We start from the raw sequence: 12,926 nt of genomic DNA, 5'->3' as shown, positions 1-12,926 counted from the left end.
GAGGCCTGGGTTCTCACAGGGAAGGAAGGGCCTCTGGCCTCTGGTGGGCGGAGGGGCCCTCTCTCTTTGTGTGTACAAGAACAACCCCCCGCCCCCTAGTCTGTCAGGCTCTCCAGAGTGTCTTTTGTCTAAGAGACTGAGAGAGGCCCCAAGAATGGTGGGTGTGGGGTGGGTGGAGGAAGCTTTTTCAGGGTGGTGTGTTGGATTCCTGAATGGGGAGAAGCCAGAGTTGATCAGAATTGAAAATGTGAGTCCTCTTTGACCCAGCTGTTCCTTTTCTGGGAATGTGCTTGTAATATGTGGCTAAGATGGATGTAGAAGCAGGTCCTGGAAGTGTTGTGTGCAGTAGCAAGATGTTGGAGATCATCTGGCGTTCACCCCGTGGTGAAGGCCGTGCAGTGTTTGCAGAGCACTCAGCTCTGTGTGTCGGCTAGGGGACATCTTCGGGGCCCGGCAGTCGCGAGAGCAGGTGTGGGTGGACTGCCGCTGGAATATGGAAGAGCAGACTCCCGTGCATTCGGGCGTGGGGGTTGTGGGGGTGCCTCCCACTGAGTACATGTTTGTACTATGTTTGTTCGGCACAGTAAACACACCATAAAAGCCAAATGGAAAGGTGTAGCTAGATCTGGAAAGGCAGTTACTGGGCAGGTGTGGGCTCTGGAGGACTTGTGACCAGGCAGAGCTGGTGGTGAGCAGAATGGGTCCGCTGAAGTCAATGGCAGGCTGAGTGCCCTGCCCTGCCACAGGAGGGCTGGCATTTGCAGGAAGAGAAAGGAAGTGTGGGTCCTGCACGTCCAATTACCTCTCGGTCCCAAAAGCCCAGTGGCTGCCAGCCCCTGTGTCACAGGCCCCTGTGCTCGGGGGCTCGCCCTGAGGACCAGGCGCAGCAGACCGTTTGCTCTCAGCAGAGTCTCAGCGGCCTTTCTCTCGGCTGCCCCTTCAGGTACAGCCCCAAGAGCCCCGCCCTGCAGTCCGAGACCGTCCACTACAAGAGAGGGGTGAGCCAGCAGTTCTCCCTGCCCTCCTTCAAGATCGACTTCTCCGAGTGGAAGGATGATGAGGTAACCTTCTGGCCAGGCCCCCCTTTCCTGGGCCCCTTTCCCGAATTCCCTCCCCCTTGTGGCGGGGGACGAGCACCTCGGGGCCTGTCTGCTCAGATTCCTTGCGTGGTTGATAAGCATCAGGAGTGGCTGCTGACTCAGGTCTGTGTGCTCAGTCGGGCTTGTGCTGGACCAGAGAGCGGGGTTTGATTCACGTGTTGGCGGCAGTTACAGGCTCCAGTACCCAGCTTTGGTGCCTTGTCAGGGCCATGGGACTGCAGGATGGCAGGACCCCTTCCACCGTGTGGTTCCATAGCTGGGGACGGTAATTTATTAGCAATAATCGCGCCTCGGATAAACCTCATTGGCTACGATACTGCCACTGCGCAAAGCTTGGGGACGGTAATTTATGTCATGTGAAGGATGGTGATCGAAGCTTTGTCTGTAATAGCAAAAAATGCAAACAGCCTGTATGTCTGATTGCTTGTTCACTGAGGTTATGGGAACCATCTGTCTGCATAATACGGGCCCCGTGGTTCACTTCTATAATGGATGCCATGCAGCCTTAGCGCAGGGGAAAGGGATGTGTGTGTACTGTACAGACTGATATCCCCTTACAGGCTTGGAGGGCCATTGCAGACAGATACAGTATAATTTCATGTATGTGACAACAAGAAAAATGCACAAAGCCATTTTTGCAGGTACATGTACGTGTATATAAATCTTGAGGAGAAATTAGGGAAGATGCCCGTGAAGCTGCACAGGGTCTTGGGAAAAAACAAAGAATTCTAGAACACATGTATGCACACACATACACACTGTACGTGAACGGTGTGTGTGCCAATACTGTAAACGTGTCTGAATTGTTACAGTAGGCCTGTTAAGGTATAATTTACGTACCATAAAACCCTCCTAAGTATGTAATTCAGTAATTTTTAGTAAATTTATGAATTATGTGATGATCATCACAATCCAGTTCTCAAACATTTCCATCCTCCACTAGGGTCCCTCAATGCCCACTTGCAGTTAATCCCTGTTCCTAGTCCCAGCCCCTACATTAATCTACTTTCTGGACGGACTTGGCTTTTCTGGATGTTTTATATAAATGGAGTCATATGGTTTGTGGCCATTTGTATCAGGCTGCTCTCATTTAGCTGAATTCTGTGGTTTCTTGAAGAAGGCAGTCGTATATCACTAAAATAAATTAGGGGGAAGGAACGGAGGCATGGGTGGTGTAGGAATTGGGCAGGAAGGTTCTGGCTTGTGGACTGTGTCAGAAGGTGAAGGCACGCCACGGTGTTTGCTCTTGGCTGTGTATGTGTTTGCTTGTCAGGGTGCTTTGATGACAGGCAGCAGAAGCTGCCGTTGTATCACTTACGTGAGAAAGTCCTCTGAAAGAAGAATGGGGCCACTGGAGCCCTGCCCCCAGTCCCATTCTGTCACATGGTTCCATCCCTGCATGTCCACACTCCTGGTCGGTATACCCAGCAGGTGCATGTGGTCCTGCTCACCCTCCTGTGAATGGGGGAAGCTGCTCCCCAAAAAAAGGAGGGGGCTGGGTGGGCAAAAGGGGGTTGGGCAGACAAGTGGGTGTCCCCACCCTGTGGTTGCTTGTGGGGAGGATTGGGCTGAGGCTGCATCTCACTTTGGTGACCTCTGTTCATAGAGCAGTCCCTTGCCTGGCGTTTTGGCCACAGAACAGATCTTTGTGCATTTGCAGATGTGCTGAGTCAGGCCGACAGTTTGGGTTCCAGACTCCTGGTGAGGTCAGTTGTCCTGGGGGCACACTTGGCTCATAAACCGGTCTGAAGTGCCACATAGGGGCACCCCCTTTCCTCCCTTAGAGCATCAGGGGCCCACATTCCAACTTGTCAGCGTGTGACACGGTGGACATGGCGGGGGTGGTGGAAGGCGCAGTGGGTGTGGTGGGCGGCCACGTGGGCCTGTCTCGGATGAACTCATCCCAGGGTCCCTTCCTCGTCTTTGCCTTCTCTGATTATCTCCTCAGCTAATATGTTCTCAAAATCAGCTCACTTCTTCTTTTATGTATTTTTTTAAAAGATGATTGATTGATTTGACAGAGATACAGTGAGAGAGGGAACACAAGCAGGGGGAGGGGCAGAGGGAGAAGCAGGCTTCCCGCTGAGTAGGGGGCCCAATGTGGGGCTCGATCCCAGGACCCTGGGATCATGACCTGAGCCGAAGGCAGATGCTTAACCGACTGAGCCACCCAGGCATCCCCTGTTAGATGTATTTTTATTTTTTTTATTTTTATTTATTTATTTATTTATTTAAAGATTTTATTTATTTATTTGAGAGAGAGAGAGAGAGAAACAGCACGAGAGGGGAGAAGGTCAGAGGGAGAAGCAGACTCCCCACCGAGCAGGGAGCCTGATGTGGGACTCGATCCCAGGACTCCGGGATCATGACCTGAGCCGAAGGCAGTCGCTTAACCAACTGAGCCACCCAGGCGCCCTAGATGTATTTTTAAATGGAAACTTTTATCCGTTATTACCGTGGTTGGGAAACTAAGCCTTGCCATAGCTAGAAGGTCCCGGAAGTTATTACGTCCTCTCCCTGTGTCGCTGCCTGCCGGAGGTGCTGAAGCAGATGTTGGCAGGTGTTTGAGGCCTGACAGATACTCAGGCCCCAAACCCAGACTTGTACTCAGTCAGGGCTTCTCAGCCTCAGTGCTGTTGACCCTTGGGACCCCGGTCATTCTCTGAAGTGAGGGCCGTCCTGTGCACCGTGGGATTTCGAGCAGCATCCTTGGCCTCTGGCCGCCAGGTGTCAGGAGCACCCCCACTGCAGCTGTGACAGCCAGGGATGTCTTGTGACACAGGCAGGTGTCCCCTTTGCCGCCAGCATCATGCCAGCCTCCCTTCTTTAGCCATTTTCCCCGGACTTGCCTATTTAAAGATTACAACGGTAATGTATGTTTGTTGCAAAATGTGCAAATTATACAGAATTTGTAAGGCAAAATGCCCCCCAGTTGAAGCTGCTTCTTCAGAGGCAACCGCTTCTGACCATTTAGCATGTATATTCCAGACTTTTTTCCCATGTGCATCTCTTTGTTTGTTGTAAAGATGTGGTCATGCCGTATACATATTATTCTGTAGTTTGTTTTTAAAAACATTTTATTGAGATCTAATTCAGGTACCGTACTGTTTGCCCTTTTAAAGTGTACAGTCAGTGATATTTACCAGATAGATGATGGTCCTTTGACTTAAGATGGTTTGACTTTGATTTTTCAACTTTACGATGGCACTAAAGTGATAACACATTCAGTAGAAACTGTACTTCGAATTTTGAATTTGCATCTTCCGCTGGGCTAGCGATCTGTAGCACGGTCCTCCCTGGGGATGCGGGGGCAGGAGCTGAAGCTCCCCGTCAGCCACGCGCTCACGAGGGTAAACGACCGACAGACTGACCGCCATCCCGTTTTTCTCTTTCAGTACGGTATTCACTATATTACATGAGATACTGCTCAGCACTTCAGTATGAAATGGGTTCTGTGGGAGGCGATTTTGCCCAACTATAGGCTGATGTAAGTGTTCCGAGCACGTTTTAAGTTCTTCAGGGTGTGTTAGTGCATTTTCGACTTCTGATAATTTCACCTTACGAGGGGCTTCTCAAGCTGTAACCCTGTCGTAAGTTGAAGAAGGTCTGTATTCAGAGTTGTGCAGCCGTCACTGCCATCTGATTTCATCAGCCCCAGAGGAGACGCTGTGCCCACCACCAGTCCCTCAGCCCCCGGCAGCCGTTCGTCTGCTTTCTGTCATTTTGGACTTGCCTGTTGGGGATATTTCACATAAACAGAATCAGAGTATGTGACCTTTTTTTGTGACTGGCTTCTGTCCCTGAACACCGTGTCTTCATCCATGTCGTAGCAGGCGTCAGTACCTTGTTTCTTCCTGTGGTTCATAGCACTCCTCTGTGTGGTTGGACCACGTTTTGTTTATCTGTCCATCAGTGGGTGGGCATTCAGGTTGTCTCCAGCTTTGGGTTGTTAATGGACATGCTGTACAAATTTTTGTGTGGATGTATTCATTTCTCTTGGCTATGGTTTGCTTTTTAATTTAATTTATTTTGGGGGCACCTAGGTGGGTGGCTCAGTTGGTTAAGCATCTGTCTTCAGCTCAGGTCATGATCCCAGGATCGTTGGGCTCTCTGCTCCTCGGGATGTCTGCTTCTCCCTCTGGCCTCTGTCCCTACCCACTGTTCATGCTCGCTTGCTCTCTATCAAATAAAATCTTTAAAAAAAAAATTTATTTTTTAAAACTGTTTTATTTATTTATTTATTTTTAAAGATTTTATTTATTTATTTGAGAGAGAGAGAATGAGAGAGAGAGAGCACGAGAGGGAAGAGGGTCAGAGGGAGAAGCAGACTCCCTGCTGAGCAGGGAGCCCGATGTGGGACTCGATCCCGGGACTCCAGGATCATGACCTGAGCCGAAGGCAGTCGCTTAACCGAGCCGCCCAGGTGCCCTTATTTTATTTTTTTTTAAAGATTTTATTTATTTATTTGACAGAGAGATACAGCAAGAGAGGGAGAGCACAAGCAGGGGGAGTGGGAGAGGGAGAAGCAGGCTTCCCCACGGAGCAGGGAGCCCGATGCGGGGCTCGATTCCAGGACCCTGGGATCATGACCTGAGCCGAAAGCAGACACTTAACGACTGAGCCACCCAGGCTCCCCTAAAACAATTTATTTTAGCGAAAGGGGGCAGGGGGAGGAGCAGAGGGAGAGAGAGAGGGAGAGAAGCAGACTCCCTGCTGAGCGCAGGGCCCAGCACAGGGCTGGACCTCAGGACCAGACCCCAGGTCCCTGAGATCATGACCTGAACTTATGAGTTAGCCGCTCAACTGACTGAGCCACCTAGCCCCCTTTAATTTTATTTTTTTAAGACTTTTTTTTTTTTAAAGATTTTGTTTATTTTTTTGTCAGAGAGAGCACACGCACAAGCAGAGGCAGCGGCAGAGAGAGGGAGAAGCAGACTCCCCGCCAAGCAGGGAGCCTGATGCGGGGCTCGATCCCAGGACCCTGCGCTCATGACCTGAGCTGAAGGCAGACACTTAACTGACTGAGCCACCCAGGGGTCCCAAGACTTTTTTATAGTAGTTTCAGGTTCACAATTCAGGTCTTACAATTAAGAGGAAGGCATGAAGATTTCCGGTATCCCCCCATTCCGACACATGCGTAACTTTATTTACTGAATCATATTGTGGACATCTTGGAGATGGCCTGGTGGCTGGAGTGGCTTCTTTGCTGGGTTTCCCTACCAAACCCCTGATGGCTTCCATTTATTTTCGTGAGAGCCATGTCCCCCTCCTCTTCCGTCCTTTGCCTTTTCTCTATTTCTCAGTGTCCGTCTGGCCCGGGGCTTGCAGAGACCCTTCTCTGGACGCCCCTCTGGGGCAGGAGAGCCCAAGGTGCCGTGGGGCGAGGCTCCCACCCGTGCTTGCGTCGGGGAAGAGTGGGGCCTGGGCTGGAGAGCCCGGTGTGGCTCTGGCCAGTACTAGCTCTTCCTCCCGACCTGGGCAGCCGCTCTTCCCGAAGAAAAGCCTCTCTTCCTGCATTAAAAATAAATATTCCCCTCAGACTGTGGGGTGGGTACAAGTTGCTGTCCTCCCCCAGCGTACTTAGCTCCAGGGAGTGAGTCAGGTGCAGGGTGTCTTAGGGGAGATGGTCCTCACCCCCTGAGCCCGCAGCCCCTGGTGCCCCGGTGTGATGTGGCTGTGGCGCCAGCTTCAGAGGCACAGGCCACGTAACCGGCTGGCAGGTGGGGGTGGCAGCTCCCTGTGTGGAGGCTTGTCATGGCTGGGCGTTCGAGGGCGGCACGGTGCCGGGCCCTGGTGCCAGGGAGAGCTGGGGTCCCATGTCCCTTCATTTCTGTCGCGGTCCCCTGGCCTCAGCCTGGGCCGGCCAGGGCGGGTCTTCTCTCAGGCCTTGCCGAGTCTTTTTAAGGAATACCAAGCGTCTGCCGCTGCCCTGGGCTATGTGGCCGTGGTCGCTGGGTGAACGTTAGCAGGAGGCGCCAGCAGACCTGCCGCCACAGAGCCTTCGGACGGTGTCTGTGTCAGGACGGTTTTGGTTGAGCAGCCAAAACACATCTCAGTATGACTTAAGAAATGAAGACCGAGGTCTGTCCATTGTGAGCCCCGTGTGCCCGCGAGACCGGAGAGCAGGGCTCAGGTCACTGACTGCTGGTGGAGCCACCGCGCAGGCCGCCCCAGACCAGGACCAGCGAAACAAGACTGGTGCTGAGGCTGCACTCAGTGTGCAAGGAAGAAAGAAAATGCCAGTCACTCGTGGCTTCTCAGAGCCCTGAGCTTGTTGTTAACCGACCCCTGCCCCACAGCAGCACCAGGGATTCTATTCCAGAAAGTGACTGGACATGCAGGGGCAAGTGGGCTGTGTGCACAAAGCTCTGCTCCCCATCGGGCTCTTACTTGAACCCTCCCCTTCTGGGCTTGATTACAGCCCTTGGAAAGGCAGTGCCTGCACATCACCCAGTGTCCACGTCACCAGGGTAACTGTAGGATGGTCACGGCAGGATGGCCCCCTGTGCCCTGACTGAGGGTGGGGAGGGCAGAAACAGGCTTGCAGAGGGGTAGCTGTGGATGACTTGTATCTCCTATCTCAGGTGATCACCTCCACCATCCCCCGTGAGTCACCCCAGAGCAAGGCAGGCCTTGCAGAGAGGGGCCCTTCCCTCTTCAAAGTCTGGATTTCTGTGGTACAGCCCTCTACCCTGAGGCTACAGCGAGCATGAGCCCTGGCTGGGTCCTGGGGGGCCTGAACACGCCCTCCACCTCCCCACATGCAGCTAGTGTGTACATGGGATCCTAGAGTCCTGCGTGCCTGGGAGACCGTGCCCTGTGTCTCTCCGTGAGGCCCTTCTGGGCCACATTCCTCCTTAGCTCCTGCTGCCTGAACGTGCCAAACTCTGCATGGCTGGTGCTCACTGCGTGTTTTCTCAGCCACCACGCGCACCAAGCACAGCTTTTATCCCTGTTTTACAGACGGGGAAACTGAGGCTCAGGTGGTGGAGCCAGTCTTGATCCCAGTACCTGGTCCCTCCCAGTCCCGCCCCCCACTGGCAGTCTGGGACCCACAGGCACCTTCTGGGCCTCCCTTTGCAGCCCTTCCTGGGGTGTTCTCAGCTGGTCGCGTCTGTCCTGTGGGTCCTGGCCTGTGGCCCCCGCTGCTGAGCAGATGTGGAGACCATGCCCAGGTAGATGTGTGTGGGGAGGAGAGTGGCCTTTGGCCAGGGAGCAGCCGGGAGCCACGCAGCCGGCTTGTGTGCCGTATTGTGGCCACTTTCCTTCTGCCCTTGGTCGGGGCAAGCCAGGCGCTTTCTTTACGACGCTGAACACCGGGTCCCCTGGGGGCTCAGACCGATGCCGTCCATTGGTGTGCGTGGCAGCCCGAAGGGGGACAGCCCCGGTGTCCCTTAGCAGGCGAATGGGTGAGCATGGTCTGGCTGTGCAGCAGAGGAGTACTCAGCCCAGAGAGGAAGCACTGATGTGTGCGGCGAACCTCGAAAACGTGGTGCACAGTGAACAAGCCAGACGGGAAAGATACGTGCTGTGAGGTCCCACTTCCGTGAAATGTGCAGACCAGGCAAATCCGTGGACGTCAAGTGGCGTGGGGCTTACCCGGTGGGGAGGGTGTGTGGTCATGGGGACAGGGTTCCCATTGGGACTATGAGTGTGCTCTGGAAATGGATGGTGGCGGTGGTTAATGTGGCCTTACAGATGCACTTAGTGCTACTGAGTTACACAGATTTGCCATTTTAATCATTTTTATCGATTTTCCAAAAAGGGAAAAAGAGGTGCAGCCAGCTGTCTGTCTTCTCTCGCCATTTTGTCTGACTTTGTGAGCTCCACTGCGGTGCCATCCTGCTCACCGCGCCTCCACCCTCCAGCTCAGTCTGACTGTTCTTGCCTCCTTTTCTCCTCAGTTGAACTTTGACCTGGACCGGGGCGTGTTTCCAGTGGTCATCCAGGCCGTGGTGGATGAAGGAGACGGTGAGCGGCCTTTCCTCGTCTGTCTCCCTTTTGGGCTGTGGGCCCTTCTCACTTCAGTCAGCAGGGAGGAGTTTATTCCAGAAGTGGTGAAAGACAGCTCAGCCCACTCAGCACATTTAGGGCCATGGGGTTCAAGCCCTGAGCTGGGCTGCGGGGCTCCCTCTTGAGTTCCTTCTCCCGACTCAGCTCCTTCCCACCGACTCACCACCGCGGTGACAGCAGCTAGCCAGGCCTTGGCTTGTGGCGTCCACGCTCAGCGGGATGACGGGAGACAGCAGAGAAGGTGCAGAGCAGCGTGGGCCCCGTGCTGGGGGCTGTCAGCGCGTCAGGCCATGCTGATTGGCTGACCGGCCTTCCTCCTTCTGCCGGTCTTGCTGGGTCTCTCCCGTGCCACTGCTGTGGGCTCTGGTCCCCCAGCCTAGAGCATGGCCCCCCCCCCACACTCCCCATCCCCGGCTGAGTCCTGGCTTCTCGGCCCTGTCGGAATGTTCCTCCGTGCAGAGCCAGCAGGCAGCACGTGGAGGCGTGTTGGAGGAGGTATGGCCAGTGGGAGCAGCGGGCCCCCCAGACAGAGGAAGGCACAATGAGGACGCTCCTCCTGTGGGTTTGGGCTCTTCAGCTGAGAGCCTAGGGAAGCTGCAGCTCAGAAGGAGAAGTTCAGGGTAGGGGGCAGAGGAGGGGTTGAGGCCAGCTCTGACCACTCCCTCCTCTCTCTCCCCGGCAGTTGTGGAAGTGACTGGCCACGCCCACGTGCTCTTGGCTGCCTTTGAAAAGGTAAGTGCCATCCTGCCCCTGCCTGTGCCCGTGACCAGGGAGCGTGGGTGTTTTGGGACTAGAAGTTTGAACTGGGGGTCTGGGCTTGGCCAGTTGGGCCTAGTGCCAGAGGTTCAGGGCAGGTGGGAGGCACTCCAATTACTCTGGGCTCCAGGAGGCCGGGCCTCAAGATAGCATCACCTTTGGAAGGGTTTTCAAAGGGCATCTAGTGTGTGGTGAGGGGCCGTGTTCTAGGGAGGCTAGCCGTTTGGAACTCCCTATAACCTGCCAGCACAGGGGCCCGGACACCCACGTGGAGGGCTCTCATCACAGACCAGCTTTTCTCTGGGATGTAGACAGATCATCCAGGTTGTCACCTCTCAGGACCCCTGCCTTTCCCACCAGTCCCATTGGAGCCTCTCAGCCTGGCCTGGTCCTCACATGCATGCTCTGCCCTGCCTCTAGGTGGCTGTGTCACCCGGTCCCACAGGCCTGCGTTGACCTCACTCCCTACTGGGCCCTTTCAGACTTCCGGGACAGACATTTGTGGTATTTACTCTTCTGATGTCTGTGAGGACACCCAGAGAGTTGGGTGGACCTAGGAGGCAGTCCTCCAGGTAGCTTCAAGGCCGACAGCCCCTTGTTTGTTGTGTCCTTGGCATGCAGTAGATGCTCAGTGAATGCTGGTGGGGTTGCTGAGGGTCTGCCATCTGTCTAGCATGGCCCTAGACCCGCTGTGGTGCAAAAAGAAAACATCCAGGCCCTCCTGGAGTCCCTGAGTGGTGGGTGCCTCTCATACAAAGAGGCCATTTACATGCAAGGATTCACTTAATATTACCTGTGGCCTGATGCATATTTGAACTTAGATGTTTGCCCGTTTCTTCCATGGAGATCCCAGTCCCCAGTCTCCCTAGCTGTTCATGTTTTGTGGCCACGTTACATAGGGTGCAGTGGGGAGAGAAGGGTCAGCCTCACCATCGTCTCTGCGTTAGGATGTCGTGGGGTCTAGGGACGGTCCCAGTTACCAGTCACTGCTGTTCATGGGGGCCAGGCAGTTGTGTGTGTGTTTGTTAATGCAGCAGGGAAGAAATCCCTGCTCACGGAGACCCTTGCTGGAGGTAGTGGGCTGTGTCCCTTGTTGGAGAATGTCATGTCTGATGGCCCCTTCCCCCCGGGGCTCTGTGACACTGGCCTGGACTCTGCAGTTGTAAAGTGGTTCCGGCATCAGCCTGTGGCCTTGGTGGACAAGGATCAGGGATGCCTCCCATGAGGAAACCAGGCTCGGGCTGCTTTTCTGGACTTTGCACCACACATGGGCATCCTGCTGTTGCTTCCTCAGCCTGGTGTGCGTCTGCAGCCTTGAAAGCGTTGAGGGCAGCGCCCAGCTCCTCCCTGTGATCTGGGTCTTTCCAGACTCCCCGGGGAGTTAGGACAGCTGGGCCCAAGGACCCTGTGGCCCATTTGTCCTGTGCTCCCCCTGGCCCCTGGGGCTGTGGTGGCACAGAGCGCCCAGGGCAGAAGGTGGGCCTCTCCCTCGCCGGCTGCACTGCCCAAGCCCGGCCTTGTCAGAAGAGATGGTAACTGTTTGCTGTGTGCTTCTCTGGTGAGGTGGGTGGGCCATCGAAGGCAGACTCCACCTGCACTTCCGGTTTAGAACCCAGTGAGAAACTGCTTTATATTTGGAATCCATCATACTGAAAATGCTGAGCACTGGAATCATTTGATTCTGAGGGGTAAATGGTGTTGTCACAAGATCTCAGATCTCATACCTTCATTAACCTCGAACTCTGGGCGGTGTGTCTCCCCAGATGCCACCAAACACATTTACCCTCTTTAGTTGTTAGAGTTTTTAGGATTTGGGGCTTTCCCGTGTAAGTATGCGTGTATATGTTTGTCTTCTCAACAAAGCCAAGCCCTTTTGGGGTCAGAAGTGGGCCGTGTGAGTTCTTGCCATCCAGGTGCTGCTGCTTGCTGTTGGGGGGCCTGCTCTGTTGTCAGAACTTGCCTGATGGTTGCAAGCCTGAGTGTGCTTGGGCACTACCCAGAGAGTTGGGTGGACCTAGGAGGCAGTCCTCCAGGTAGCTTCGAGGCCCAGTCAGAGGGCCACATTTGGAGAGACCTGGCCGGGCGCCGTCCTTCAGCCATGGATGTGGAATGACTGAGGAAGGGCCTTCAGCTTGCTGGCGGGAGTGCTAAGTGATACCAACTTGATTGAGTTCACCTTTGTCTTTCTTCCCTGTAGCATGTTGACGGCAGCTTCTCTGTGAAACCTTTAAAGCAGAAGCAAATTGTAAGTCTGATAGAAGAAATATTGTGGCCCCTTTTGATTTAAAAGCCCCCCCCCCCACACACACACAGTCTCACTCTGCAGAGTCATCGTCTGGGCTCTGGGAAATCCCGCTCTGCCTCCTCAGGTGCATGTGTGCCCCCATCGTGTCCCAGTATTGGCTTGTAGCCCCAAGTCTTGTCCGGCTTGATAAGGGGTGTTTGCGTCCATAGGGCTATGGGGGAAATGCAGCGACTCAGACCACTTCTGAACATGGTCAGTGTGAGGTCTGACTCTGGTCACTCTTGTGCGGCTAGTGACTGGGGGTCCAAAGTGGTTTTTCTCTGGGGAGGGGGATAGTAAGGTGGGCATGGGGTATGGTTGCCTGGTCCGTATAGAGGTTGGCTCCATGCCCCCTGGTGGGCAGAACCACTGGACTCTCCCCCCCGCCCCGACTGCCTGTGCTCCTGGGTGGGCTGGGCAGGTAGCAGGTTCTCTGCCCTTCTCCTGGCACTGGGCCCACTCCCTGAGGGGCAGGTGGACAGATTTTCAAACCACACCTGCTCTAGGACCTGAGCCTGGTCCCTGGAAAGTGGTGTTGGGCCATGTGGGTGCAGTGGAGCCTTTAAGTGGGGGCTGGCAAGGGCCCAGATTCCTCTCCGTTCTCCAGGTGGACCGGGTCAGCTACCTGCTGCAGGAGATCTACGGCATCGAGAACAAGAACAACCAGGAGACAAAGGTATGTGCTTGTGGTGATATCTGCTTGGACTGCAGGAGGAGCTCGCTCCCCAGCTTCCCTTCCACCTACACGGAAACAGGCTCCTGGAGGGGCTTGT

General features: G+C 54.6%; 1 protein-coding gene and 1 pseudogene across 5 annotated transcripts in view; one reads left to right on the top strand and one right to left on the bottom strand.

The window, feature by feature from the left end:
* Positions 1–12,926, top strand: part of MGRN1 (mahogunin ring finger 1) — a 56,775-nt gene that overhangs the window by 25,646 nt on the left and 18,203 nt on the right. For all 5 annotated transcript variants that reach the window (XM_025859011.2, XM_025859017.2, XM_025859013.2 and 2 more), the window contains exons 5-9: positions 944–1,061; positions 9,005–9,071; positions 9,796–9,845; positions 12,067–12,114; positions 12,761–12,829. In XM_025859011.2, coding sequence (XP_025714796.1) covers positions 944–1,061; positions 9,005–9,071; positions 9,796–9,845; positions 12,067–12,114; positions 12,761–12,829 — 352 coding nt within the window. The remainder of the gene's footprint in view (positions 1–943; positions 1,062–9,004; positions 9,072–9,795; positions 9,846–12,066; positions 12,115–12,760; positions 12,830–12,926) is intronic.
* Positions 1,365–1,434, bottom strand: LOC112813872 (U4 spliceosomal RNA; annotated as a pseudogene).

The sequence above is a fragment of the Callorhinus ursinus genome, unplaced genomic scaffold (genome assembly GCF_003265705.2).
Source record: "Callorhinus ursinus isolate GAN/ISIS: 27379988/994484 unplaced genomic scaffold, GSC_fseal_2.0 scaffold13, whole genome shotgun sequence".
In the NCBI taxonomy this organism is placed as follows: Eukaryota; Metazoa; Chordata; class Mammalia; order Carnivora; family Otariidae; genus Callorhinus; species Callorhinus ursinus.
The sequence above is the reverse complement of the archived record's forward strand: the minus strand, read 5'-3'. Positions and strand labels throughout refer to the sequence as shown.